General features: G+C 28.6%; 2 protein-coding genes across 5 annotated transcripts in view; both read left to right on the top strand.

Moving 5' to 3' along the window:
• Positions 1 to 14023, top strand: part of LOC139425960 (multiple epidermal growth factor-like domains protein 10) — a 64029-nt gene extending 50006 nt beyond the window's left edge. For 2 of the 4 annotated variants that reach the window (XM_071182963.1, XM_071182962.1), the window contains exons 3-7: positions 5734 to 5812; positions 7946 to 8038; positions 9169 to 9269; positions 9353 to 9445; positions 13745 to 14022. In XM_071182963.1, coding sequence (XP_071039064.1) covers positions 5739 to 5812; positions 7946 to 8038; positions 9169 to 9269; positions 9353 to 9445; positions 13745 to 13896 — 513 coding nt within the window. In that variant the 5' untranslated portion in view covers positions 5734 to 5738 and the 3' untranslated portion in view covers positions 13897 to 14022. Of the gene's footprint in view, positions 1 to 5733; positions 5813 to 7945; positions 8039 to 9168; positions 9270 to 9352; positions 9446 to 13744 lie in introns of all 4 variants that reach the window. The other 2 variants (XM_071182964.1, XM_071182961.1) reach the window with 2 other exon arrangements.
• Positions 14024 to 14674: 651 nt separating this feature from the next.
• The window catches only part of LOC107453788 (multiple epidermal growth factor-like domains protein 10), a 45230-nt gene continuing 34036 nt past the window's right edge, over positions 14675 to 25868 (top strand). The window contains exons 1-7 of the mRNA XM_071183773.1: positions 14675 to 14678; positions 15366 to 15579; positions 17151 to 17263; positions 17395 to 17539; positions 19470 to 19582; positions 23331 to 23472; positions 24283 to 24395. Of these exons, the coding sequence (XP_071039874.1) occupies positions 14675 to 14678; positions 15366 to 15579; positions 17151 to 17263; positions 17395 to 17539; positions 19470 to 19582; positions 23331 to 23472; positions 24283 to 24395 (844 nt within the window). The remainder of the gene's footprint in view (positions 14679 to 15365; positions 15580 to 17150; positions 17264 to 17394; positions 17540 to 19469; positions 19583 to 23330; positions 23473 to 24282; positions 24396 to 25868) is intronic.

Here is a 25868-nt window from a genome sequence, read left to right as displayed (position 1 = left end):
TATATATATATATATAAATAGATAGATAGATAGGAGAGTAAAAAAGAAGAAAATTTTGTTAAATAATTGATATAATTTACTGTGCATGACCTGCAAGCATATAGAATTCATAAAATAAATTAAAAATACTGTGAAAGCATGGAAAATAATATAATAAAGATAAATGAGAAGAGATGATGAAAAATTATTAAAATACAATATTTTCAAGAGCTAAAAAATTTTATTATAAAAATATTAAGAAGCTGGGAAACAAAATAAGGAAAAGGTATAACCTCGTAATCAGCTCTCACGATTATATCCGTAAAAAAGAGTGCTTTCTAATATTGTATTAATATAGCCAAAGCGAAATATAACAATGCAATAGTGTGAGGAACACCCAAAAAATTGAAAGGAAAATGGAACATGTTATGCAAAAAATATACGAAATAAAACATGTTAAGCAAAAAATAGAATGCAAGAAAAATACTGAATAAAATACAAAATGTAATCTATAAGGCAAGTAGCGAATTCAAATGAACTTACACGTTCCGGAATCTTTCAAAAATGATTAAATATATTTCCGTAATAAGTTTGCCAGATTACAAATATAAAGATTTAAAATATATATATATATACTTTTACAGTAAAGTGTATCTTCATACGGTTTCACTATCCTCTAAAGAAAAGAATTATTCCTTTATGCATTATCTAACTCAAACGTTTTTCAATTTTGTTTAGGTTTTAATCTAGTTTGTTTTTTCCCATTTTATTCATACAATTTCACAAATTCTCAACGACTTCAATCACTGATATCTGAAAGCTTGCTCCTCCTTCCTCCCCTGCCATTCAACCTAGAAAATAACGTAATAGATCGAACACAATCTTCTATTTAGAAAATTCCTGATAGCTTTGCTCTACTACACTTCATTCGATTGTACAAGCATTTGAATCACCTCTATTGGCTTTATTGTATACTCGGAGCACGTATTCTTTGACCACCTTCTCTAGTTAGATGCTTGGACGAAAAAGAACACCTACTACCACCCTCATTTCCCCTGTTCAGAACAACTTTATCTGATTGGAATTTTCTGTCAGCCCTTGCTGTTGTTGCTGTGAACCCCTCCAACAACTTTAGGGACTAACTCTTTTGGGGGTAGAAGGCGGGCGCTAAGGCAATTAAATAGATAGGATTTTGTGTACCGGAGTCTTCTGTAATGTAGGTAATTGAGAACATACGCTCTTTGATTGAAGGATTGATTGATTTAGGGCTGTATCGAAGACGAAGAAGAAATCAAACGGTAGAAAAAAGAACAAAAAGAAACTTCCTTAACTAGATGGCTTGAACAGTCGTGACTACTGATTTGAAAGGGATAAAGCATAGCAGATGAGGAAAGCGTGCCATTCATGGAATGTGAATGGAGGTAATGTTTCCTCCACCAAACTTACAAATTACCGAGAGACCAACCAATACAATTTCCGGGAAACTGTTCTTTATTCCAAAGAATCTGCGTAAATATTTAGAGAAAAGTAATCATAATGTTTGGTATGCTGAGAAGACTAAAGCATCCGCGAACTAGTTCGATCTGGACTCTGGACTTAAAAATCAACTACCCTTGCAATTTGTAATCTGACAGTATTGAGGAATATTTTTTTAAACAAGTATAATTTTAACCTTTGTGAGAAATTCTATTAATGTGTACTTTATTTTTTAAAATTATAAATACGAATTAACTATTAAAATGTTAAGTTTTATCAGTTTTAATATCAAATGAGTTTTCTATTATGGTAATTTTGAGGAGTTTTAAAATACAGCTCTTTTTGAATTAAATATTTTTGAAACTGTTTATCTAATTAACTCAACCACTGTACATTAGTGAATAAGGGCGACAAATTTATAATTAGGTGAAGGTGTCTCTCATTGCACGTTTTAATTATCTTGTCAGATTAGATAGTTTTGTAGTTATGAACGTTTTCATTTTATATTTTATAACTGGCGTTTAACTGACGCTCCAATTCTGAGTTTAGTACTTTTATTGTAGAACTCCATAGTCTTGCAATTTTGAACCCAACTCAGAAAACAGGGGAGCACCTGAATAAATTAAAGGGAAAAGCTAGCCTTCGTGGTGGAATGAAACTAACTTTGTTAATGGAACTTTGGAATGGAACTAGCCAGCATTTATGTTACACCGAGAGAAAAACTACGAAAACCTCTCACGGTTAGCCCGATGGAAAGGGGATTCTAGCCTGTGATACGTCAACCACTGATGATATTTAATATCAGCAATGTGGTCGGTGCACGCCAGGAGCAGAATTCGTAACCACCAGCCGCCGCTGAGGTTCGAACCTCGACCACCTCCTTTAAGGGCGAGTGCTCTATCCCCTTTGCTACCATTTCTTAAGTACTGAAAATCGACTCTGTTATTGTTATTACTTTCTATACCATGCATTTATAGACATAAAGGCACACTAACTATAAAATTTTATGTAAGTATTAGAAAAAAAAAGAGTTGCTTGCCCAATGAATAAATTTGATCGTAGTCATTGAACTAGGGATTCATTATGAAGGGTAAATTTATTGTTTATTTTGATGTAATATTATCGTGATAAAAGTCAGTAATATATTTGAAACTTTTTTGCTGGATGCCCATACTGCAAAGTAATTGAGAGGAATTAAGACGATATATTTATACTCGCAAAGAAAAGAACGTTTTAGTTGAGTCAGGAGACAACACAGAAGGGGTTACAGTTACTGAACATACTTCATAACAGACCAGGAAGCGTATGTTTACATATACTTGTTAATGATGTGCCGTAAAGTGAACTTACTCATACTCGCTTTTGAAGTGGGCAGCGTAAATACCAACACACCCTCTTTCGCTGTTTAGTTCCAGTAATAAAAGAAAAAGAGCAAAAATATTAATTATTTATGACAATCATGCATAATATATATATATATATNATATATATATATATATATACAGGGTCATTCATAACTCCCTCCGGGGTTTCGAAGCGTTATAGTAAAAAAAAAGAAGACGAAAGAAACGTATGAAATTATTCCGAAACTTTTCAAGTTTTACTTATATACAATTACAGATATATATATATATATATATATATTTGATATATATCGAACAGCCATGTTCATAAATTTCCCTCACATAATAATGAAGTAAGTCTATGTGTTATGTTCAGGACTGGTTTTTTATTCGTTTCGCGTCACTTTGATTTTTATAGTAAATTAAAGCTGGCTTAAACATGTCGTAATTACGTTCAGAAAAAACTCTACGTCGATGAACAGTTTCTTTTGAACCTTCAGATAGATTTATACTTCAGCCTCAGTAATCGAAACAGCTATTGATTATCTTGACTGTATTTCAGATGTCCAATCAGCATCAGTATAGCAATTGTACACTTCGAGTGTATGTATGCTGATTTGCATAAGTTGCATGCAACTTAAAAAAAACTAATTTAAATAGTTTCTTCTAATTTTCCAGGTATTAGTTTCATTTTACATAAAGTTTACCTTAAAATCTGCTGCAAAAAGTTTTCTAACATTTTTAAAAATAGCAAATGGGAAGTCGGTTGCTTTCGTATAACAATAATAAATCCAAATAAGTCACCGGCATCTGCTTTCTTTAAAACTTTACTAAAAATTCTTGCAACATATTTTTTTAAGATAAGCGAATACCTGGAAAAACAATGTAGGCTATATAAATTTAATTTTTGCAAGTCACACCCAATATTTTTTTGCTACCTTTTCATGTAGACCTACAAAAAATTTTAATTCTGTAAATTTTTAAAATTATTTTTAAATATTTTAAGATCAAAACAATAAAACTGTTTGCAAACTAAAACTGTATTTATTGATTAATAAAAAAAAGTAAAGAATTTAAATAGTGATTTAAAAATATCTTACTGCCCTCATTCTGTAAATAATAAAATGAAAAATATTTTTAATTTTATTTTATTGTGTTTGTTAATATTTTTAATGTGTGCATAATTCCAATAATTTTGTGTTTTAGTTACGAACATATTAAATTACTAACGGAATCGGTGCAATTTATATCGATTAGGTAATATTTTTGCAAGTTTATCTACAAGTATATTGTTTTTAAAGCTTTAAAAAAGACACATATACTCGATTAAACAGAAATGTAGTCTGATATCTGATTAAAATGTTCTTTTATTTGGTATTGTTTTAATTCATTATCATAAACTAATTAGACATAGATCGATTTTCTTTACTTAATTACGCGATTCAAGACATGAATGCAAAATATTTTAATTACTCTAAATACCAATCGTTTTTTTTTCTTTTTAGTTTCAAAGTGCCAATATATAAAGAAAATATAATGGAAAAATGTCAGTATTACGATAAAAAATACTCAAAGAGATTGAAAGTGAATAAGTTTCCACTTATTTTTTAGCTTAATGTTTAGAAAAAAGTGTGAATTAAAGAATATAAAGTGCTAAAATTAAAAGGTTTTAAAATTCCTCTTGGAATTTTTATAAAATGCTGTAAATACACAATATCATTATTTCTTAAAGAAAAATTTCACTTAAATTTAAAATTTTTTTCTGGAAATACCATCTTTCTTTACTATTTATCGCTCAATGAACACACAAAAATTAGTATATTAAAAGAAGAAACTATGCTATTCACCTAGCCTTGTCAATTCATGTTTTTACTTTGCATAATCCATTCAAACAAAAATATTTGATTGAAAAAAATTACGTTGCAAAACATAATATTTTTAAACTTTTTTTCAGAAAAATAACGCTGTTTTAAGCGTATAACAAATTCAAAAGGGACATTATTTAAAAGGACATAAAAGGACAGGGAAAAAATTATAGAAAACTGGGAAAATTATATTTTTGGTGTCAATTATATTTTTAAAAAAATATTCAAAAAAAATTTTATTTGACATGCCTTGTATATTTATTTGTTTAAAATCCGAACAAATTTTACCATCACCTAATATTTCAATTTAAACAATTTCTATAGCAAGTCTATTTACGTATAAAAAGTAAGATTTTTATCAATTAATAATATTAATGCATATTAAACTGATTATAAAAACGCGAAGTTTCTTATTACTTGAGTAATTGGTTGAATAAATAATCCCAAGAAACTTTACCCGCTTCAAAAAGATACAAATTGGAAATAACATTTGACATCTTTTAAGCTCTCAAAGCAGGCGCCCACTTTCAAGACTTGCCAAACGCTTATTTTTATGTTTATTTTTACTTTATTTCTCGTATAGAAATTTTTGAAAATAAGTACCTGCTTTTGAGTTCTTGAAACATGTTGGCTGTTGCTTCCAATTTGTATAGTTATGAAGCGAGTTTTTTTTTTTTTTAACATTTCGATACTTATAATTTTTATTTTCTAAAATGTTCACAGTTTAACATTAAAGTTTAATTTGCTTTTAATCTTCAAATTAAAAATGATAAATAATATCCAAAATGAAAAACAAAAAATTTATTTTTGTAAAAGGAATTATTGACCTACATCAGAAATCTCGCGGAATGCTTAGATTTTTTGCAGAGTTTTAATAGTTTCAGTTTCGTTTTTAACTGGAATAATTTACGAAATCATTACATGTATTACATCACTTTATCATTTGAATAAATATGATTCTAGTTCACTGTAATTGTTTTGCTTGATCAAGTATGTTGCTTTAAAAATGCAATGCGAATATTATTTACATAAAAGCAATTTGTTTTGTAGATAAATATTTTTTTCTGTAGGTTAGATGGAGGTTTTTTTAATTTTAATGTTTCTCCACTACTATGCGCTTGGATCGCCTACATGTAGTAAAACAGAATCGTAAGTAATTTGTGTTTTTAACTGTAATGCAAATAAATTTACTGCAATGCACATAAAATAGCTATGAAATACGTCAAGTTAAACAAAATAACATTTGACTATCATATTTTAGATATTTAGCAATGATATTTTAGATTACAATAAAACATAATTGCCAGTATTCATAAACGACAATGACAAAAAAAATTATTCATATCCATATGATTAATGATTGCAAGTAATAAACGAGCTGTAGCGTTTAAGATAAACATACTAGCTTTTGATAAAGATACAAATATAATATTGTTTTGTTATCATGCTGTTCAGTAGAAAATTTGATAATATTTGTTTATTTCAAAACGATAATTAGTGATTTTATAGTAATTTTAGATAACATAAAACTTCTATTTTATTTAGTAAAAGCTTGTTGACTTTTTCTAGTAGGTAAATTTTTTCGCCATTTACATCTTTAAAATTATACAAAATGACGCATTTGTACACATTTGTTTTATTTTATTGTCACTCGTAGATCTACAAGACTTATGTTCATATTACAAAGACCGTTAAAACCATTATTAAACATGAAAACTTCTTAATACGACTAAACTAAGTCAGTAGTTTAACTGTTATGTATCAAGCTGTCCCACCACTCTAAAACAGAAATGTAGTGGTAAATGTCAGAATTATGCCACAACCCTGTATTTATATATTTATTACGTATATACACCCTTGTGCAAATTAATTGAAACAAACTCAATAAATTCAGAAAACTAAGAGAAAAAGCTATTTTATTTAAATTTATACAAACTCAAAAATATTTAGTACATAATATGATCTCCACGACACTTTATTAACATTTGGTCACGATTCGGCATGGATTCCACTAATTTTTTCAGTCATTTATAATATTTGTGTCCTTGTACCACACATGAATTAACGCCGTGATTAGCTTCTCCATAGTTGTACAGTCCATATTTAATAGGCGATTCTTTCATATGGTCCAGAGATTCTCAATTGGGTTGATATCCGGAGAGTTCCCTGGCCATTCCAATGTCTCAATTTGATTCTTAGACATGAATTTCTTGACAATTTTGGACATATGGCAAGGAGCTAAATCCTGTTGAAAAATCCCTGTTCCATTTGGGTATCGTTTCTTCAACTCTGGAACAACTTTTTTACCCAGAATGGTAATGTACTGCTCCGAGCGCATCATACCGTCAATAGGCTGCAAAGGTTCAACCCCATTGTAACCGAAACAACCCCAAAACATCTTTATTAAAAAACGTGAAAAAAAAGCTTGTTTCAATTAATTTGCACAAGGGTGTACATATGCAGGCTTGTGCGCTCGTTTGGCTTATAAGTTTGGCTTATAAGGCCCTTCTTAGTTAAAGAGTAGATCGGACTTGATGGAAAAAGGCAACAAAAAGACAAAAATATAAAACCTGATTTATGACGGAAATCGAATTCGTTATCTTCATGTAATGGACACAAACCTGCATTTTATTTTACATTCCAAACGGTGTCGAATAGTCGATCCAAGTTTGAGCTTACGATCATAAATGTTTAACTCTGTAGCTTTGTATTGAATCCACTCCAGAAGACAAGGGGACTTCTGGATCAAGCTTTTCGAGAAACTAGGCTTCGTGTAGGACTTCATGATGGAACTAACCCGTGTTTGAGTTAAACGGAAATAAAAACCTCTGAAATCTCCCACGGTTAACTCGACGGCAAGGGGATTTTAACCCATAATCCGTTCAATACTGAGGATATTTTACATCAGCGCTGTGGTCGGTGTGAGCCGGGAATAGAATTTGAATCAACCAACCACAGCAGGGATTCGTACTTCGGTCACCTTATTGGAAGACAAACACTTTTTAAGTATAATTATAAATAAGTAAATAAATAAATAGTTGAAAAAGTGAAGCTATTTTTACAGGAATCTCACTGGCTGAGAGTTCAAATTACTTCTTGCAAAATGTTCTTTAACTTGACTAGGTCTTTGAAATCTCTCTTTTTCAGCCCCTCCCTTTTTACAAACTCATGTTATATTGAAGTAAAGAAGCCAAGCGTTTGAGAAAGAGAACTTGAAGATTGTACATAAATCTATACAATGATATAAGAAAACTAATAACGTCATTTTGTTTTATTATTTAGGTACTTAGAAACATACACAAAGAGTTACACATATCCAGTGCAAATTACGTACAAGACAAGTTGCATGATATTTTTCTCTTGTGATGCAAAAAGGTACATTTATAAGTAATAAAATTAATACATTTTGGAATTGTATCTTTATAAAGTATAAATGCACATAAATTCTGTATATTAATGTACATAATGTTCTGTATATGAATGTATCTAAAACAAAGTGGTGAAATGAATTATTGCCCACAATAGTTTTCATTTTACTCATATTAAACTTAAAGTTTCCGTATTGTTCTTTTAAAAGCGATGGCAATTCGAAAATTAACTTCCAATTTGTTTTAAGTAAAATAAAAAAAAAGCCAAAATATTGTGAAATTTTTTATTTGCATCTGAAATTCTTTAATAGTCTTCTATTATTTACTTTCAAAGTAAATTTTATGTAAAACTTTGTCCAGTCAAATTGTACAATTAGAGTTATTTCATGACTTGGAAATTTAGTCAAATTTGGTTTGTTGAGCTTTAATTCAAGTTAGTTGTAGCAACGTAACATCTTTGAAATAATTTAGGTTTTTCGAAATAGTCTCATAATATTAAGCATTACAATATATATTAAAATAAATATGTTTTTATACTATTTATCAAAATAATTATTTTAATGTTTTTTCACGCACTCATTCACAATATTCAATAGAAAAATTTGTTAGATAAGCTAACAAATTTATAAAAAAAATATTTAAAAACCTTAAACCTCACTTAGATAAAAAGTAAATTACTGCTGACCTATGGGTACAGAAAATTGGGATAGAAGAATGGGTCTACTCACGGATGTGAACCCGTAAAAACTGCCCTTGAAAACTTTTGCACATAAAATGTTTGTACCATAATCATAATTATCTACAAATTTTTAAACCAAACTATTTTTTGTCTTTTGAAATTTCTGAAGATGATTTGAGCTTGTTTTCAAGAACCTTGAGCACTAATCATCGAGATGAACTTATATATATCTATAAATAATAATATATATAATTGATGTAAATATAAAAATAATACTGAAATAAAGTGCAACTATATTAATAGTATATACTTCTTGCGCAATATTTGCCATATTAATAATAAAAAAATACGAAATTGACCCCACTTATTGAAGCAATGCAGTTATTATTTCCGACGTTAAAATAATGTTATACTGAAACTATATCATTTTAGCATCATGATCATGAATTTAATTATAGAACTGAGTACAGAATCAGATATAAAGTTGAAAGTCAAGTCCGCCACAGGTTGGTGAATGTTTGTTGTTCAGGATATGTTTCAAATGGAATTAACTGTGAACGTAAGTCAGAATTAATTTGGTGCAAAGTTTCAATCATTTATACATATTGTCATTTTTAACCTACTCTCATTTCATCGTTGTAGCTGTTTGTGTGAATGGATGCGGACACGGTAAATGCGTATCACCTAATGTATGCTCATGTGAAGCTGGATGGAAAGGAGTTACATGTTCGCAAAGTAAGTATCAGAATGGAAATTTCGTGAGTGCTATCTATGGAAGCAACATATATTTTTATTGTCAACATAGCTATTAAAATGTACGAAAGGTTACAAAAATTGTTACGTCGCTGTTGGCTTAATGAGTTTTCTTTTGTGTTAAATTTAAGTTGGTTTAGAAAAATATTTTTACTGCTAAAACTAAGTTAGTTTAGAAGAGTTTTTCTATATTTATTTAGAATAGCTATCATAGAGTTTTGATATCATGGAGTCATAATTTTGTGCGAGGGCTATATTAAAAATTACCAGCGCTGTCAAGATGAAGTACACTGTTAGAATTTTCATTCTAAAATTTCCTGTAAAATAACCGGCAGCATTCTATTCATCCATTTAATTGTAAAATTTCTGTAAAGAACATTTTTTACCTTTACGGTTTTGAAATCGTTTGTAACTAGTCTGTTTAAAAAACAATGAATACAAAACCATACTGTTTTATCATTTTTAAACCATACCATTTAATCATTTACAACTAGCATAGTTTTAAGACCGACAAAAAGAAATTTAAGGATATTAGAACAAGGATTTTAGTTTGGCAATCAGCATTGGAGTTAGGATGTGGTTGAGTTGTGTTTTATCAAATGAAGCAAGAAATGTTGTTTAATTATAGCTAACTAGTTGTTTTATAGATCGTAAAAAAGGGAAATTCTAGACATTCCTGTGTTAAGTAGCTTTATGGTGCTGTCATCTATTAGTGAATCAGAGTAACTTATTCTAACAGTCCAGGGTCACAAACTAGGGGTTGCAGGGCACTGGAAATTTTTGATGTGCTGAACTGAATGGAGGAAATATTGTGGTTTCAACGCAGGGACTTGAACTTCTGTGAGATTGACAGATTTGTCCTCTTGGCTATAATATGTACCCAACTGCAAGAAACTAAGTGGTTTTGTTATGTGAACCTAGTGAATGCGACAAAATTCTGGTAGTTTTAACCTTATTAGGTGAAGTCAGTTAATAAACGGGTTTTCTCACAGTTAACAGTTTGAATACCATCTTATTCAAGGTTATTTGACTGTTTTGATTGAGTATGGTAAAATAACACTTAAACAAGTTGTTATTTAACCATTTTTTCCCGGAAATTTCTAACAGTATATTTTGTAACACTATATCATAGAGTGTTACCTCTGGCAAGCCTAGTGGTCTAAAGTCTTATTTCTGGTAAGACTATAGACTAATGTCTCATCTCAAGTACTGAGTTTCATCATGTCAAAACTAAAAACAAAAGTCTTATCTCGAAGTTAAACAGTTGTCATCTAGTAGAAGTCTTAAGTATTATAATTTATATTATTAGCTATTTGAAATTTAATACGACATATAATCAAATGTTTAATATACTATTGATAGGTTTACTTAAAAAAATAATTGAATAAAATGAGGCATAGCCAATTAAAAAGTCATAATTTATATTTTATAGAATTTCATTTGTAAATTTTTGTTTATTATATTCTGATAAATAGATTATTGTATAAGTTATTTTATTGTATTATCTAACACGAAAATTATTTTTTACGGAAAAAAATCACGCTATATTATTTTTAATACGCATAAAACAACGATATATTTTTTTTCCTCATCAGCATAAAATTAATAAAAGTTAAAATGGTATTCACCGGTATATTACTTTTTACCATTTATTTAACGGTTTTGACTGGTACTATTTCTTTAGTATCACTTTTTAATATTATTATCTATTATTCTTATTCGATTCGAATTCAATTGCTATTCAAAATTATAGAATAAAAAGTAAAGGTGCTATTCATGAAAACCATATTACATTATAACATCATAAGAAAGATTTTAAGCCACATTTTTAAAATAAATAGACTGTAAATTAGTTGCGTCTCCTTTTTAATAAGTTATATGTTTTTTTATAACAAGTTTACATCTGTGTTTATTCAATGTGTGTAATTTAAATAATAAATTAAAATTAACTAAATAAAGTTCACCTTTTGCTCGATTGCTAAATGAAATAATCATTAGTGACAAATATTTAAAAGGATTTTATAATTACCGAATATTGAGTCATTAAGCGAAGTGAATGGAGAATTGAATTCCTTTGTACAATGCATATTTCATGACTTTTTTTCGCGAGAAACTTTAAACCCCTGAATGTTCTACGTTTTTTTAAAAAAAAAATTTACTATCACAATTTTAGTATCCATACAAACTCCGTTCAGTAAGGGGATATTTCGGAATCGAATTCAAGGAAACCATTCTAACATACAAAACACCTACGATTAGAGCAACAACAATAGAACTCATACTAATGATCCGCTATATGCTAGGTCAAACCGTGAGTAATTATTTGATTCGGTCAGTTACTACTTGACCACGATTAGCTTGAACTAAATTAGGTTCTGTTTCTACCAAACCATCCTTATCAATAATATTTTATATCAACAGAAAAAAGGACTGAAATAAAATTAAAAAAACTTAAAGAAATGATAAAAGTCATTTAGTTTTCTCAAACGTACACTGACCTTAAAATTCTCAAGGATACTGAAATTGGTTTTTAAGTCTTTTCTCTCTCTTTTTCTTTTTTTCACTCATAATTTGCACTGACATGAATTTTATTAGTTTAAGCTCTTCGGTGCCTTTTTAAGTTAGTTCGGGAGTTGAGATTTATCGGTGAGAGTCAACAGGAAATAATTATCCAACGGAAATTATATACAACCGAGTTTCATCTTTTTTTTAAAATTTTTTTTCTTTCCAAGAGTGAAAGAAGAGAAATACTGGGAAATATAGAAATAGTCTGACCTTAGTGAGATGTCGTGTTTGGAAACTAAATAATAAAAGAAAGATTTTACTGTTTTACAGAATTTATAATAAATAATATCTAAGCACTTTAACTATATAACTACTTTACGAAAGGAAAAAAATAAGTTTAGAGATTAAAAAAAGGGAAATAATAAGTTTAAAGTTCAAAAGAAATTTCCTTGGAATATTTATATGATTTAAAATAATCAGAAAGTTTCATTTTTATTTCATTTTGTTTATTTATTTGGTTTAAAAAATGCTTGCATTTCTAATTTACCTTTGACTCTCTAGTAAAATTACCAAGGGGGATTTGTATTAAAATAAATAAACATTTAAAAAAAAGGAAATTGTTAATTGCTTCTGAAAAAAATTGCAATTTATTTAATTTTTAGTAAATTTCAAGGAGATATGTAGAAGCAGAAATTTTTTTTTTTAAACGTTCATTAAAAGTTTCCTTAAAAACTGTTTGTTAAACTGTTAATGTTTAAGCATGTTAATTCAGTAACTGCTTTACAAAAAAAAAGTGAAAAAAAAAGTTGAGAGATTAAAAGAAAATGAAATAATAAGTTTAAAGTTCAAAAGAAGCTTCCTGGAATATTTATATGATTTGGAGATAAGAAGTTTCATTTCTATTTCTTTTTATTTATTTATTTAACTTATAAAGGTTTGCGTTTCAAATTTACCTTTGACACTCTAGTAAAATTTCCAAGTGAGTTTCGTATTAAAATAAAAGAACGTACAAAATCTTTTATGTAAATTGTTAATTCCCTTCGAAAATAAAAATTTTGCAATTTAATTAATTTTTAAAAAATTTTAATGCTGCGATATAAAGAAAGACGAATAAATTTTTTAGCGTTCATTAAAAGTTTCATTAAAAACTTTTAAGTATATTACTTGTTTTAGAGCAAATTTTTTATTTAACTTGTTTATAAACATAAACAGTCCATTAATAATTTTATTGAGGGCACATTTAATTCTAAATTTTATGGCAAGTAATGCATTTAAAATAGAAATAAAAACAAATAAAATATGGAACACCGTTTGTGCTTTCTTAAAAAGAAAAAAAAAAAAACGAATTGCTAAAAAAATTTGTATGAAGCTTTGAGACTGCATATATACGACATAAAAGTAACTGTGTTTTTAGCCCTTTGCAATGAATTTAAGTTCACATATTTATATTTTTTTTAAAATTATGTTTATAGTATAATTATATTATATTGTATTATATTACATTATATTGTATTATATTATGTTATATTATATTATATTATATTATATTATATTATATTATATTATATTATATTATANTATATTATATTATGTTATATAATATTATATTATATTATATTATATTATATTAAATTACATTTGTCAAAGTATATTTCTATTATATTAACTCAGTTGCCTGTTACAGAAATTTGCTTTCATGCCTTCCACAATATTTATTTTTTTAAAAGTGTTGATTCCAATTAAACTAGAGTAAAATCTCTTCATTTAAATTTTTAGGTTGTGAAGGGGGATTTTATGGTTCTGGTTGCACTAATAGTTGTGCATGTCACAATGATGCTAGGTGTTCTCCTACAACAGGATACTGCTTTTGCAAAGATGTTAAGTATTTAATAATTTTTTTTTCATTTCCAACTTCGTATTATCTTTGACAAATGTGAATTGATAGTTCTGTTTTATACCACTGAATTGTCGTAAAAATACTAATGTCCTTATTGAAAAATATTCAGAACCAATTTTTTTCAATTGTCGGCATGCAAACTTTTTGGAAATTTGTATAAATTGAATTATAAATACACCAAATGTTAGGAAAATTGAATTTTTTTCTATTATATAATAAAGAGTAAATTATACACAGTACAAGGAAAGAAAAAAATTTGGAAAAGTTTCCGTACTGTATAGTAATAAAATTTCCAGTAAAAAAAAATTCTTCTGGTGAAACCGAAGCATACTGTATTTAAAACGTTCATTGCATTCTTTTTCTCATTTAATAATTTTTTCCCTCGTATCGAAATGGTTTACAAAAATTCCTGATTTTCAAAATTATAGCCTTATTACCACACATTTAGTAAAAAATTAAAAAAAACAAACTGAAAAGTACATTTAACAGTATAAATGATTTTCCTACCGCTCTCTAAGATATAATTATAAAATTTCACCGCGTCTACCAAATTTTATCACATATCTTAACATCATATTTCATTGTAAATTTTACCAAAATCATATCATAGCACTTTGTTATAAATTACCGAGCTTTTTGGATCTCTTATAGTCTTAGACACATGGTAAATTTTACCACATTCTGGTTGTTTTGAACATACCTTTTTTTTCTTAGAGTTCATATATTTATTTAAATTATTATCTATTATCAAAATTAATTAAACATCATTGGTGGTGACATTACTGGATAAATTAATGTGTTTCTTCTAAATGAGTTAGTACCACTTGTTCATTAATTGTGCGTTTCCATACATAGCTTGTCAAAATGTCAGTCAAATAAGTGTGGTCATTAAAAGTTGTGTTATTTTTTTATGTTTAAGAGTTGAAGTAGGTGGGTATTTTATTTACGTCACACTAGAGCTGCACAATGGGCCATTAACGATGGTCTGGGAAACATCCCTGAGGATGATCCGAAGACATGCCCACACAATTTTGATCCCCTGCAGAGGGGATAGCTCCTCCGCTTTTGTAGCTCGACGACCAGCTACCAAAGTCGAAGACTTTACTGTAGAACAGTTTTACGAGGATATATACCGCACACCCTCGGTTCCGATGCAGAGTGATCAAAGTGGTCACCCTCCCGCTTACTGACCGCAGGCAGTGATGCTTGAGTTGGGTATTCTACTGGGAACCGTGTCTTTATAATCAGTTCACTGCGGGAAATTTAAGAATTGAGAAATGAAAAACGTGGTTTCTCTTGGTTACTAGAGTTTTCCTAGTTTTGTTTCTTACCTTTATTTTTCCATTTTTTGTTGGAAACTTTACGTCTTTTTATTTCAATCACTACTTCAAAAATGGGCGCCTATTTTTGAGACGCTTGAAACAAGTTGACTGTTATTTGCTATTTACACATTTTTGAAGCGAATGAAGGCTTTAATCAGGTAATGTTCTACCGCTTTAGTTTCTTGGGATATTTTCTATTTAAAATACAAGTTGGTTGAAATACTATTTTTATACATTTTAATTTTAGGTTGGAAAGGTAAAAAATGTGATATTCCTTGTGAAGAAGGATTTTTCGGAAGTTATTGTTTACAAAAGTGTGATTGCCAAAATGATGGAACATGTGATAGAATTAAAGGTGTATGTAAATGCCCTGCTGGGTATACTGGAAATAGGTACGATTCGAACATAAATAAAATCCTTGTATTTCTTATTTCTTATATATTGAATAGGTTGAATTATATATTGAATAGGTAATAGAGCAAAATAAAAAATTACATTCGATATTTATTTTGATTATTATTAATTGTTTCCACATGTAGTAAAAAAAACACCATGTGGTTCCCATCTGTATCCCGCAAAAACTTAACTACGGTTGAAATTTGATATGCGGAAAGAACTCTTTTTATTTATGAACTTAACAAGAATTTTTTCTTAAATGGAAATTTAAATTAATTTGAAAATTATTGCAATTTTAATTTCATGACTTTTTGCTCATTTTTTTAAAAATTTAAATGTTAACTATTAATCTATTGTTAAAGAGAAATGCATTTTTTTCTCACTCGAGATGTTTATTTTATTCGCTCGTGCTTGAGTAGATGTAAATAAAAAGTAACAATAATGAGAGAGACAGAGAGAGATTAATTACTGAAAGATATAAATCTTAACATTTATCTTGAAATTTTGTAATTTTAAAAGTTCTCTTCCGAGAATAATTGAAATTCCTTTTCGAACACTCAAATAGTTAAAAAAATGACGTCTATTTAAAAATTATTGATATGCAGGTGAGCAAAATAGAAAACAGATCAGCAAAATAATTTTATGTTTACTGATCGAATTTTAACGTAGAACTTTGGAATTTTAAAATACTCAACTTTTTAACTTTTTAAATTTAGATGATTAAATTAGATGGCGCGTAGTTTTAGATGATTAATCACAAAGTACGAGCGAATTCGACCGAATAGTTTCGAAATAATAGAGTTTAAAAAATCGTATTTTTAAAACTTAGTTTCTTATTACTATTCGATTGCTTCCGTTTAAATTTTAATTTTGTGATTTAAAACTAGCAAGTTAATGACGATGAAAAAATTTACGTTCCTTACAATATAAAAAGTTTTGGTCGTTATTATGATAAAGTTATAAATAAAATCTATATTTTTCATATTTTTGGTAAACAAACATTATAATTGTATTCAAATATTTTTTCTAGTTTTTTGAAAAAGTTGGCTTATGGGCATAAATGCAGGCGGTAGAGTCAAATGAGACACACAAGTCAATTAAAATATATATTTCCTAAAAAAAATATATCTTTGGGTAAATAAACATAATAATTGTGCGTAAATATTTTTTTTAGGTTTTTGCAAAAGTAGCTTTATAGGCATGGAATGTAGGTGGTACACAAGTAAAATAAAATAGATATTTTTTGAAATTTTTGTGATATTTTTGGGTAAGCAAACATTACATTTGCGTTCAAATATTTTTTTTTTAGTTTTCTGAAAAAGTTTGCCTAGCGGTAGACTACGCAAGTCAAAGTGCAAGTCTAGGTGGTAGATTGCACAAGTCAAATACTTTCAAGATTCAATGTTGGCACTGTCACTGAGATATTCAATAACTGTAATATCAAATAACATGATCATATCGATCAGCAAACACACCAGTTTAGCTACCAAAATAATGAATTTAAAAAGTTAAATTTGAAACGAATTGTACTCATTTTTGAGAAATATTTATAATTTTTTTTTGTTAGATGCACTGAAGTCTGCCCTGATGGTGTTTGGGGATTAAATTGCTCCTCAAGATGCGTCTGTGAAAATGATGCCAAATGTGATCCATTTAACGGCAGCTGCTCCTGTGAGCCAGGTAAATGAAATCAATATTGATCAAATTAAATCATTATCAACCTACAATTATTGGTTAAATTTATTTTTTCGAATCTATACATTTTGTTTTGAAAAGAAATTTATAACTCTTATTTCGTATGAATCAAATAGGATGGATTGGAAAACTCTGTAACGTTCCATGTAGACCAAAGTTCTACGGATTAAACTGTGGAAACAAATGTGACTGTTTAAATGACGGAAATTGTAATCCAGTTGATGGAACCTGCCAGTGTTCAGAAGGCTATTATGGAGAAAGGTGAAATAAAAAGATTGAAACTTTTACAATTTACAAAGAAATGAGAAAGTTTGACATTATGAATTTAATTTCAAAACTAAAATATTAATTTCTGAAATAAAATTTAATACAAAAGTCAATTAATTCAGCTAATTGTTTTTAAAAAAATATTACCTTCTATAAAGCAAGATTACTTAATTTTTATGTCAAAACTAAATGTTATGTTACATGCGTACAACTATAAACAACTATAAATAGTTACGACGTATTTAGTTACATAATTAAATATGATATATTTTGTATGATTAAGGTCAAAACATTAAATAGTGTTATTATATCCCTTCAAAATTTGTTATTCAAAGTTCTCTTGGATAACAGGAATTGAGTAAATCGTGCTTCTTTAAAAAAATATCCGTTTACAAAGATTTCCTTACAAATATAAAAATAACATTTTTCATGAAATATAGATTGATGTAAAAAAATGCTTAGTAAAGTAAAATGTTTTGAAATTTTTGTAACTAAAAGAAAACTCTTTATCTTATAGTTAGGGTAAATTTTACATGGTTAAAATGATTATTAATATTGAATTGCATGGATACTGATACTATAAATATAGAAATGCTTGTTCGTTTTGTATGCTTTAAATATTATCTTAAGAAATACGATAATGATTTTGATAAAAAAATTATGATTGCTATATTAAGAGAAATAAAACTATACTTATAAAGTTAACATAGACTTCATATTATTCTGTCTGTCTTCAGTATATTATTTTGAATCTAAAATTTGAACTTTTAAACCTCAAATGTTTACTTTTAAATTCTTTTTTATTTTAAATTAAATTACTCATTTATTTTAAAATTTCATTTTAACTCTTGAATACAAAATTCCATCGAATATACTAAACTAAACTCAGTGACGCCACAGCTCTAGAGGGGCCATGGCCTTGGGCTCTTGAGTGCAGGAGCAGATGTTTCGGTTTGGTAGACGGCCAAAAGGGGACCCCCAGGGGTTTTTGGCTAAGCATGCTTATTACTAATTTAATTAACCCATTGAAGAAACGAAAGGCTCAGTCAATCTTGGATACAGAATACCAGACCTGTGGCACGGGAGCTCGAAGTGCTATAAACCAGCCAAGTGAAATCAACCAACCATCTACTCCTAAACCAAATATTTGAGCTCTTGAAGCATCATTTCAAGATTAAGAAAATGATAGTCCTCAGAATATTGTTAAAATTTTTAAATTTGTTTGCTGACTATACAAATTAGAAAAGAATTAACATTGTAGCATTTTCTTTAAAAAAAAGAATTAGACATAGATAGCTAGTTGATTTGAAATTAATAACATTATCAAGAATCTAGCAAATTAAAATTCCATTGTTTTATTTTCAAAAAATAATAACTTTTAAATGAAGTTATGATCATAAAATAAAAACAGAGATGGCCCATTAAATGCGATATATTTTATATTTTCCATTATTACGTCGAGCTGTTGCTTTCAAAACCAACTCAAAATCAGCAACTGTACTGGAAAAAAACTGCTTTTGTTTGTGAGATCAGGAATTACCAGAGCTACTTTGTATTTAATATTGATGCGCTACTTTTATCAGATTTACTTTTCAAAACATTTCTGAGCGAATAGTGGATTATCAGAAACATATCTTATTTAGTTTAAACACAATAGTAACATTTTGTGCTTCTTTTTTTAGATTATTTCTAAGTAAACGAATCTGTTATTAGTTTAGCTGATGACTATGCAATTATTGATGTTATATAAATTTCTTTGAATGAAATATCTCATTTTTTATAAACATTTCCTGTCTTTTCATTTTTTTCTAATTTGTACTTAAAGCTTAATTTTGAATATTTTCTCAAAAATAGGACTGTATAAAAAGATAATAAATGAGAAGCGATGTGACAAACTGTATTTGTATTTTATTTGCATTTTCAGATGTGAAAATAAGTGTCCAAGTGGATCTTGGGGCTTAAACTGTTCCAATGTCTGCACCTGTAAGAACGGTGCAACCTGCATACACTCGACTGGCTACTGCGACTGTGCTTCCGGTTGTTTTTTTTCCTTCAATCTATTAAATTACATTCAGTGCATTTTATTTTATTTGTCTAAGTTACAGTCACGAGATTTAACGCGCAATATAACAAAGCAATGTAAATAATAGTTTTTGGCTAAACAATCTAACTATAATGTTGACTACAGTTGTTCTGATGGGTTTTCTGAATGATACGTAATTTTTCCTAGCATAGGAATGATGGTCCATCTCTATTTGTCTTAGATACAACGCCTTGTATCTCCTAAGTAAAGTCTTGTTTGTGCGATCCAAGTTCTTGGAACAAGATTGATTGAAATTGATGGAAATTTGTTTTGCTTGGAGCTAGGATCGTGTAAACGATCATCCAAAATTCTTGGATCGTCGATAATAGTAGAGCATGCTCTACTTTCAATCCAAGTTTTTCCTCCTTTTACCAATCCGTTTCGAAAGTTTTTTTTTTTTTGACGTCAGCAAGATTATGTCCTTTTCTTGTCCGTTTTCATATATTTTAATCCAAAATATATGAAAATGTACCAATCCAAATAAATTAAAATGTTAGAGTTTATTTATACAGGGTGTCCCAAAACGACGGCATAAACTCTGCACAGCTAGATTCCTCGTTGGGAGTACATAAACACTGCCCAAAGAAGCGTTCCTGTACGATCCATAATTTATGAGAAAAATACAAAAAACAAAGTATGACGTCAGCAGTATACAATGTCCAATTTACAACAGATGTTCAAAGTGTCCGTTTAAACATTATTGTCTGGAAAGATATACATATACTGTTGCTGATATGTCCAATAAAGTGTTTTTTTCCCTTGCACCAGCTGTGACGTCATACTTTGTTTTACGTATTTTTCTCGTAAACTATGGATCGTACAGGAATCCTTCTTTGGGCAGTTTTTATGTACTCCCAACGAGGAATCTAGTTGTGCAGAGTTTATGCGGTCGTTTTGGGACACCCTGTATTATTATAATTTTATTTTGTAATTTTGAACTCCTGTAAGTATGATTTTATAATGTTGAATATGAAGAATACGCATGCGCAGGTTATTCATCCGACCAATCAGTGATATATAAGAACATGGATAGTATCGACTAATCATTCAATTTCTTGAACAGAAAAATTCCTCCAAGTTCTTGAATCCAAGAACTTGTACCGTATAAGCAGGCCTTAAGAGATGCGAATAACTTACCGCTTCTAGAACTATTGGCAAACCTAATGCAAGACAAGATCCATAACTTATGAGAAATCGTTTGGTTTTTTAATATTTGATACTACTGATATTTTCTTGAAAATTAAGAGGCTAAATAAATTCAAGAACTTGTCACGGGAGAGCAAAACCAAATGCCTATGTTATGTTTTGTAACAATGAAATTTTTCATTCAAGTACGAATCGCAATATTGCTGTTGTACAAAAAACTTGAATCGGTGCAACATTCTGGGCTCTTTCCCCGCAATCATTGTAGGGTGCAATTTCTCATAGCTTTGACTTGATTCAAAAATCACCTATTCGATTCTAAGACAAAAATCTATACGAAACGTTTCCAGTTTTTTTCCTTAGCTTCTAGAAATCTTATTTTGTGTGTAAAATTCAAACATATAACTAATCCTCATCAATAAATAAACTTAATTTTTATGCATTTACAAATTATTCAAGCACGTTATTCATAATATTGTTATCATCATCTTATTATTTTATTTTATTATTGATATTGAAAAGCAAATTTATATTGATTTAATGGCCATAAATGTTCAACTCCGTATCCTAGTGATTTTGAACATGACCCAGAAGACAAAGGAGCACTTGTATCCAACATTGGAAAATACCTGCTTCAGTAGAGGACTAGCCGAATGAAACTAACCAGAATTTGTGCTACGTTTGACAGAAAATCCATGGTTATTCCGATCTAGCAAGAAGAATCTAACTCGTGATTCATATACCATTTTTGATATTTTCCATTAGTAATGTGGTCGGGGCGAATCAGGAGAAGCAAAGGAATGGGTCAGGCATCAATTTTCGCCACGTTTGTCGTAAGAAGATCACTCTGTAACCTTACCTTATGGAACCACAATGTGAAAAAAAGTATGGTCAATACTACCAAAATATGGTAAAATTTCCCACGTTTCTGGCTCTAAGGAAACACCAAAGTCTCAGTAATTTTTACTTAAGCGTGTTGGCAATGATTTTGGCAAAATGAACAGTAAAATATTGTTTTATAATGCGTGATAAAGTTTGGTAAATGTTTTAAAATTTGATAATTTTACCATAATATCTTACGGCATTGCATAAAAAACCATTTAATCTGTTAAATTTATTTTTCAGTTTTGCGTTTTCGACAAATGTGTGGTAATAAAAACTATAGTTTTGAAAACCAGAATTTCCGGTAAATCGTTACCATATGGCTGGAAAAATGTTATTAAATTAGTTGTTTTTAAATATCATATATTTTGGTTTTATTAACACTAGAAAGACTGAAACTTAGTATATACCTATATTGCCCAAACGCAGTCAAAAGGACTGAATTGTGAAAGAACAATTAATGTGTCAGGAAATTTGTTTAAAATTAATTTTTAAGATTTTTTATATTATTTACGGTTATATAACAAGTTGTTAGTAAATATTAACAATAAAAGAATTATATGTTGTACAACACGTCACAAAATTCTAAGGAATTGCGTCATTATATACATCATTGTTTTTTTAATTGAAATCGTAAAGCAATCAAAATGACTTCCTTGGGCAATCTAGAGTTAACTAGAATATTGCTTCTTTTTCTTTTTTCTTCTTTGTTACCAGAAATGTCATTACTGTACACTACGATAATTTAATTTGAAATTTTTACTACCTGTGAAAAAGCAGCAGCTGGAAATTTTTTTATTTTATTTCCAATGCAGCAGTCGATACAGACATTATCCTAAAGCCGTACAGAGATCAAAAGAAAAGAAAAATGCAAATACAGAAAAGAGATTAAACATACGAAATACAAAAACAAAAGCAAAATATTAAACACAAAAATTAAATCAAGAATTTAAATTGAACAAAATATCTCTGGCCTCCCAGTATCGGGAGTAGATGCAGTTCTTTGTGAGAACTGAACAGTTGAGGAGATGTTCAGCATTCATCGTCGCTCCACTACGCCAGAGGGGGCAGGCAGGATTATCCACTATTTTAAGACGGAAAAGATGAGCGTAAAAGCAATCGTGCTTGGTAGCAGCTACAGCACTGCTTCTTGGGCAGTCGGGAAGATTAAGGATGTCATTTCTCCACGATTTTTCCTTTGTCCGTTCTTTTAGCAATGATATATGTGTTGTCTTAATTGCATGATTAATCATTAATAAAGTGGGCTTATAGCTAACCAAGTTATTTGGGGCTTGATTAACAAAGCAACCTTTTTTGGCTAGAATACCTAGAAACTGAACTTTTTAAAATGACTCTTTAAAGAATCAAATCGAAGTAAATGCTTAAAGACTGTGGATGCCAAATCTTAATTTTGAACTCCTTAATTGTATAATTTCCTTGTCTAATAACCTAACAAATGTGTCTAGTTCAAACCGTTTCAAACAACTAACTAGCTACACATTATCTGAATAGAGAATACGAACCCTAAAGTAATTAATTCGATACAAACTCATTCTAATATACTATGATTCTCTAAACAAGCTTATCGATTTTAGGGCTTCAAGCATATTATTACTTTAGTTCTTTTTTCTTTTTTAAGTATTTTAAAATAATATTTTAATTTGCCGTAATTTATAGGGTGGAAAGGACATGCCTGTGAAATCCCATGTGAAAATGGAACTTACGGATATTTTTGCAATCATAAATGTGAATGCAAAAATAACGGAAAATGCGATCCTATCAGCGGCTGCCTTTGCAAACCAGGATTTACCGGTGAAACGTAAGTATTGAGAGTAAGTACGAAACTTAACTCTCGTGAATACTTTAAAATTATGTGTATATTTGAAATTAGTTTTGCGAAAAAGTCTCTTCCAACTTCAAAGAATAACAAAAGAGAACCACTGTTATTCATTAAGTGGTAAAAGTAAGTAAGAACTACAAAAAAAGTTAAAAATAAGAGAGGTGAATATCACATATCTAGGTGTAATTCTCACGCTAAGATTGAATACATAAAACATTGATATTCTAGTTTCTAATGTTCTTTATTTTTTACAGGAGTATTTTAAGATGATGAATATTTTGACTAACAATATGTTATTTTATTTTATTACCAGCGACGAAGAGCCAGTTTATCAATCGAAAAATGGAGGGGGAAAAACATGCGAGCCCCGTAATCAGTCAAAGAAACAAACTCGTTTTTATAAAGCAATTTTCAAAAGAAAAAAACCCTCTTTTGCTTTATTTAGAGAATGAACAATCGTTCCGTCGAAGTCTAACCTATGATCCGCTTACCTTCATTAATATTTAATGATACTACTACAGTTGTGGTTGATATATACGAGTTAACCGGACATTATTTGATTTGAACTTGAGTTCGTTATAGTCATAAGCGAGGCTTCAACTTCTTAAAAATTTCCACCCAACACACTATGTTATTAAATTTTTTGCAGATAAATTATTTTCAATTGTTTTATAGTTATTTAATGGAACGACACTTGTGTAGTGATATACATATCATCTTACTGATTGTTAATTTGACTGATTAGGATAATTTTCCTGATAATGCGAGTAAAGAATATAATATTCGTAGGTGTCAAGAGATATGTTCTGATTCTTCATGGGGCAAAAATTGTTCTAAAAGATGCACGTGTAAAAATGGAGCAACATGCAATCCAATTAATGGCTTCTGTTCTTGTACACCAGGTAAATATATTCTATTAAAACATATTTAAGAGTTAGATTTTCAATTTAAAAGGTTTGAGCTTTGAATTAAAGAAATAAAATTTAATTTTTTTGCGAAAAGTAGAATTAATGTTAGCTATTTTGTGCAGGAAAGAAAACAACTGGCCTTCTCAAATTTGAAAATAGCAGAATAATTCACGATCAAATTATTAATTATTTATGTCGAAATAACGTTTCTTAATTTTTTGAAGCTATAAGCAGTCAAACACTTATTGTATTGGAATACAATACTGTTGTGCGGTACTTTTAAGATTTTTTCATTTTTATTATTTTTTTCTCTATAAAATGCACTGAATGAAATCGAATGATTAAATTTCTCTTATAATTTAAATGTTTTTCCTTGACTGAAATGTAAGAATTCTAATTACTATTTAGTATTAAAAAAATTATTTTTTACATTTTTTAATTTCAGCAAAGACGACAAGTAATAAAGATGACAACTGTTAAAAAATTATTAAAATTTCTTATGTTTTGTTATATTTCATAATTCAATTTCATGTTTGAACAATGAAATTTTCATTCATGTATTAAGTTTTGTTATATTTATATTTAATTATTCATTCATTCAACCATAAAAGTAGTGCGAGACAAACCTAATTTAATGCATGCAATACAATTTATTGTTACTTTTGTAAGAAAACAATGAAAAAAACCAACATTAAAATATTTGAAATATTACAAAAAGTTATTTTAAACTGAATTTATGAAAAAAAAAAAACATTGAATAACCTTGTTCAAATATTCAGAACCAATGTAATTGTGTTAACCATGTAAATATTTTTCATGTATTATTATAATTTTTCATATACTTGTAACTTATTATATTATGAAAATTAAATAAAAGAGCAAGACAATGAAGGGGACTGGTATTTTTTTAAAGCAGCCACCCCTTTGTTTACGTATAAAATACGTATAAAGTGATTAAATTTAATTATATCTTTATTAAATATTTCGTATATAAGGAAGAATAGAAAATAATTAGAATTAAATATTTTTTTGCAGAAAAGTTAAATAAAAGCAGTTTTGTTTGTCTTGAATTCAGAGCTTGTTCATTTAATCACTTTACTTCTAACAAACCCAAAATATTTATGTTTATTGCTTGCGTTGTTCGTAACTAAAAAAACTATTTTCGTGTGTGCTGAACATTACAAAATTGAAATATCACCTTAATTAATTTTCTTTTTTAATAATTTTCATTTGTTAGAATTTTAACTGAAGAATTAGTTTAGTTTAAATTTTACTTTCATTTTTATTATTGTTTAACCAATAAAGGCTAAGCTTTTATTAAAGCTTTAATTAAATAAAGTGTCGCAATGTTAATTCAAGTATTTTCACAGTAGTTAATTTTTATAAACGGAAATTAAACCATAGAAGTTATTCAGAAAAACAAGATCAGTAATGTTTCACAAAGTAAATTAATATATATATATATAT

Source organism: Parasteatoda tepidariorum, chromosome 7 (genome assembly GCF_043381705.1).
Source record: "Parasteatoda tepidariorum isolate YZ-2023 chromosome 7, CAS_Ptep_4.0, whole genome shotgun sequence".
Taxonomy (NCBI): domain Eukaryota; kingdom Metazoa; phylum Arthropoda; class Arachnida; order Araneae; family Theridiidae; genus Parasteatoda; species Parasteatoda tepidariorum.
The sequence above is the reverse complement of the archived record's forward strand: the minus strand, read 5'-3'. Positions and strand labels throughout refer to the sequence as shown.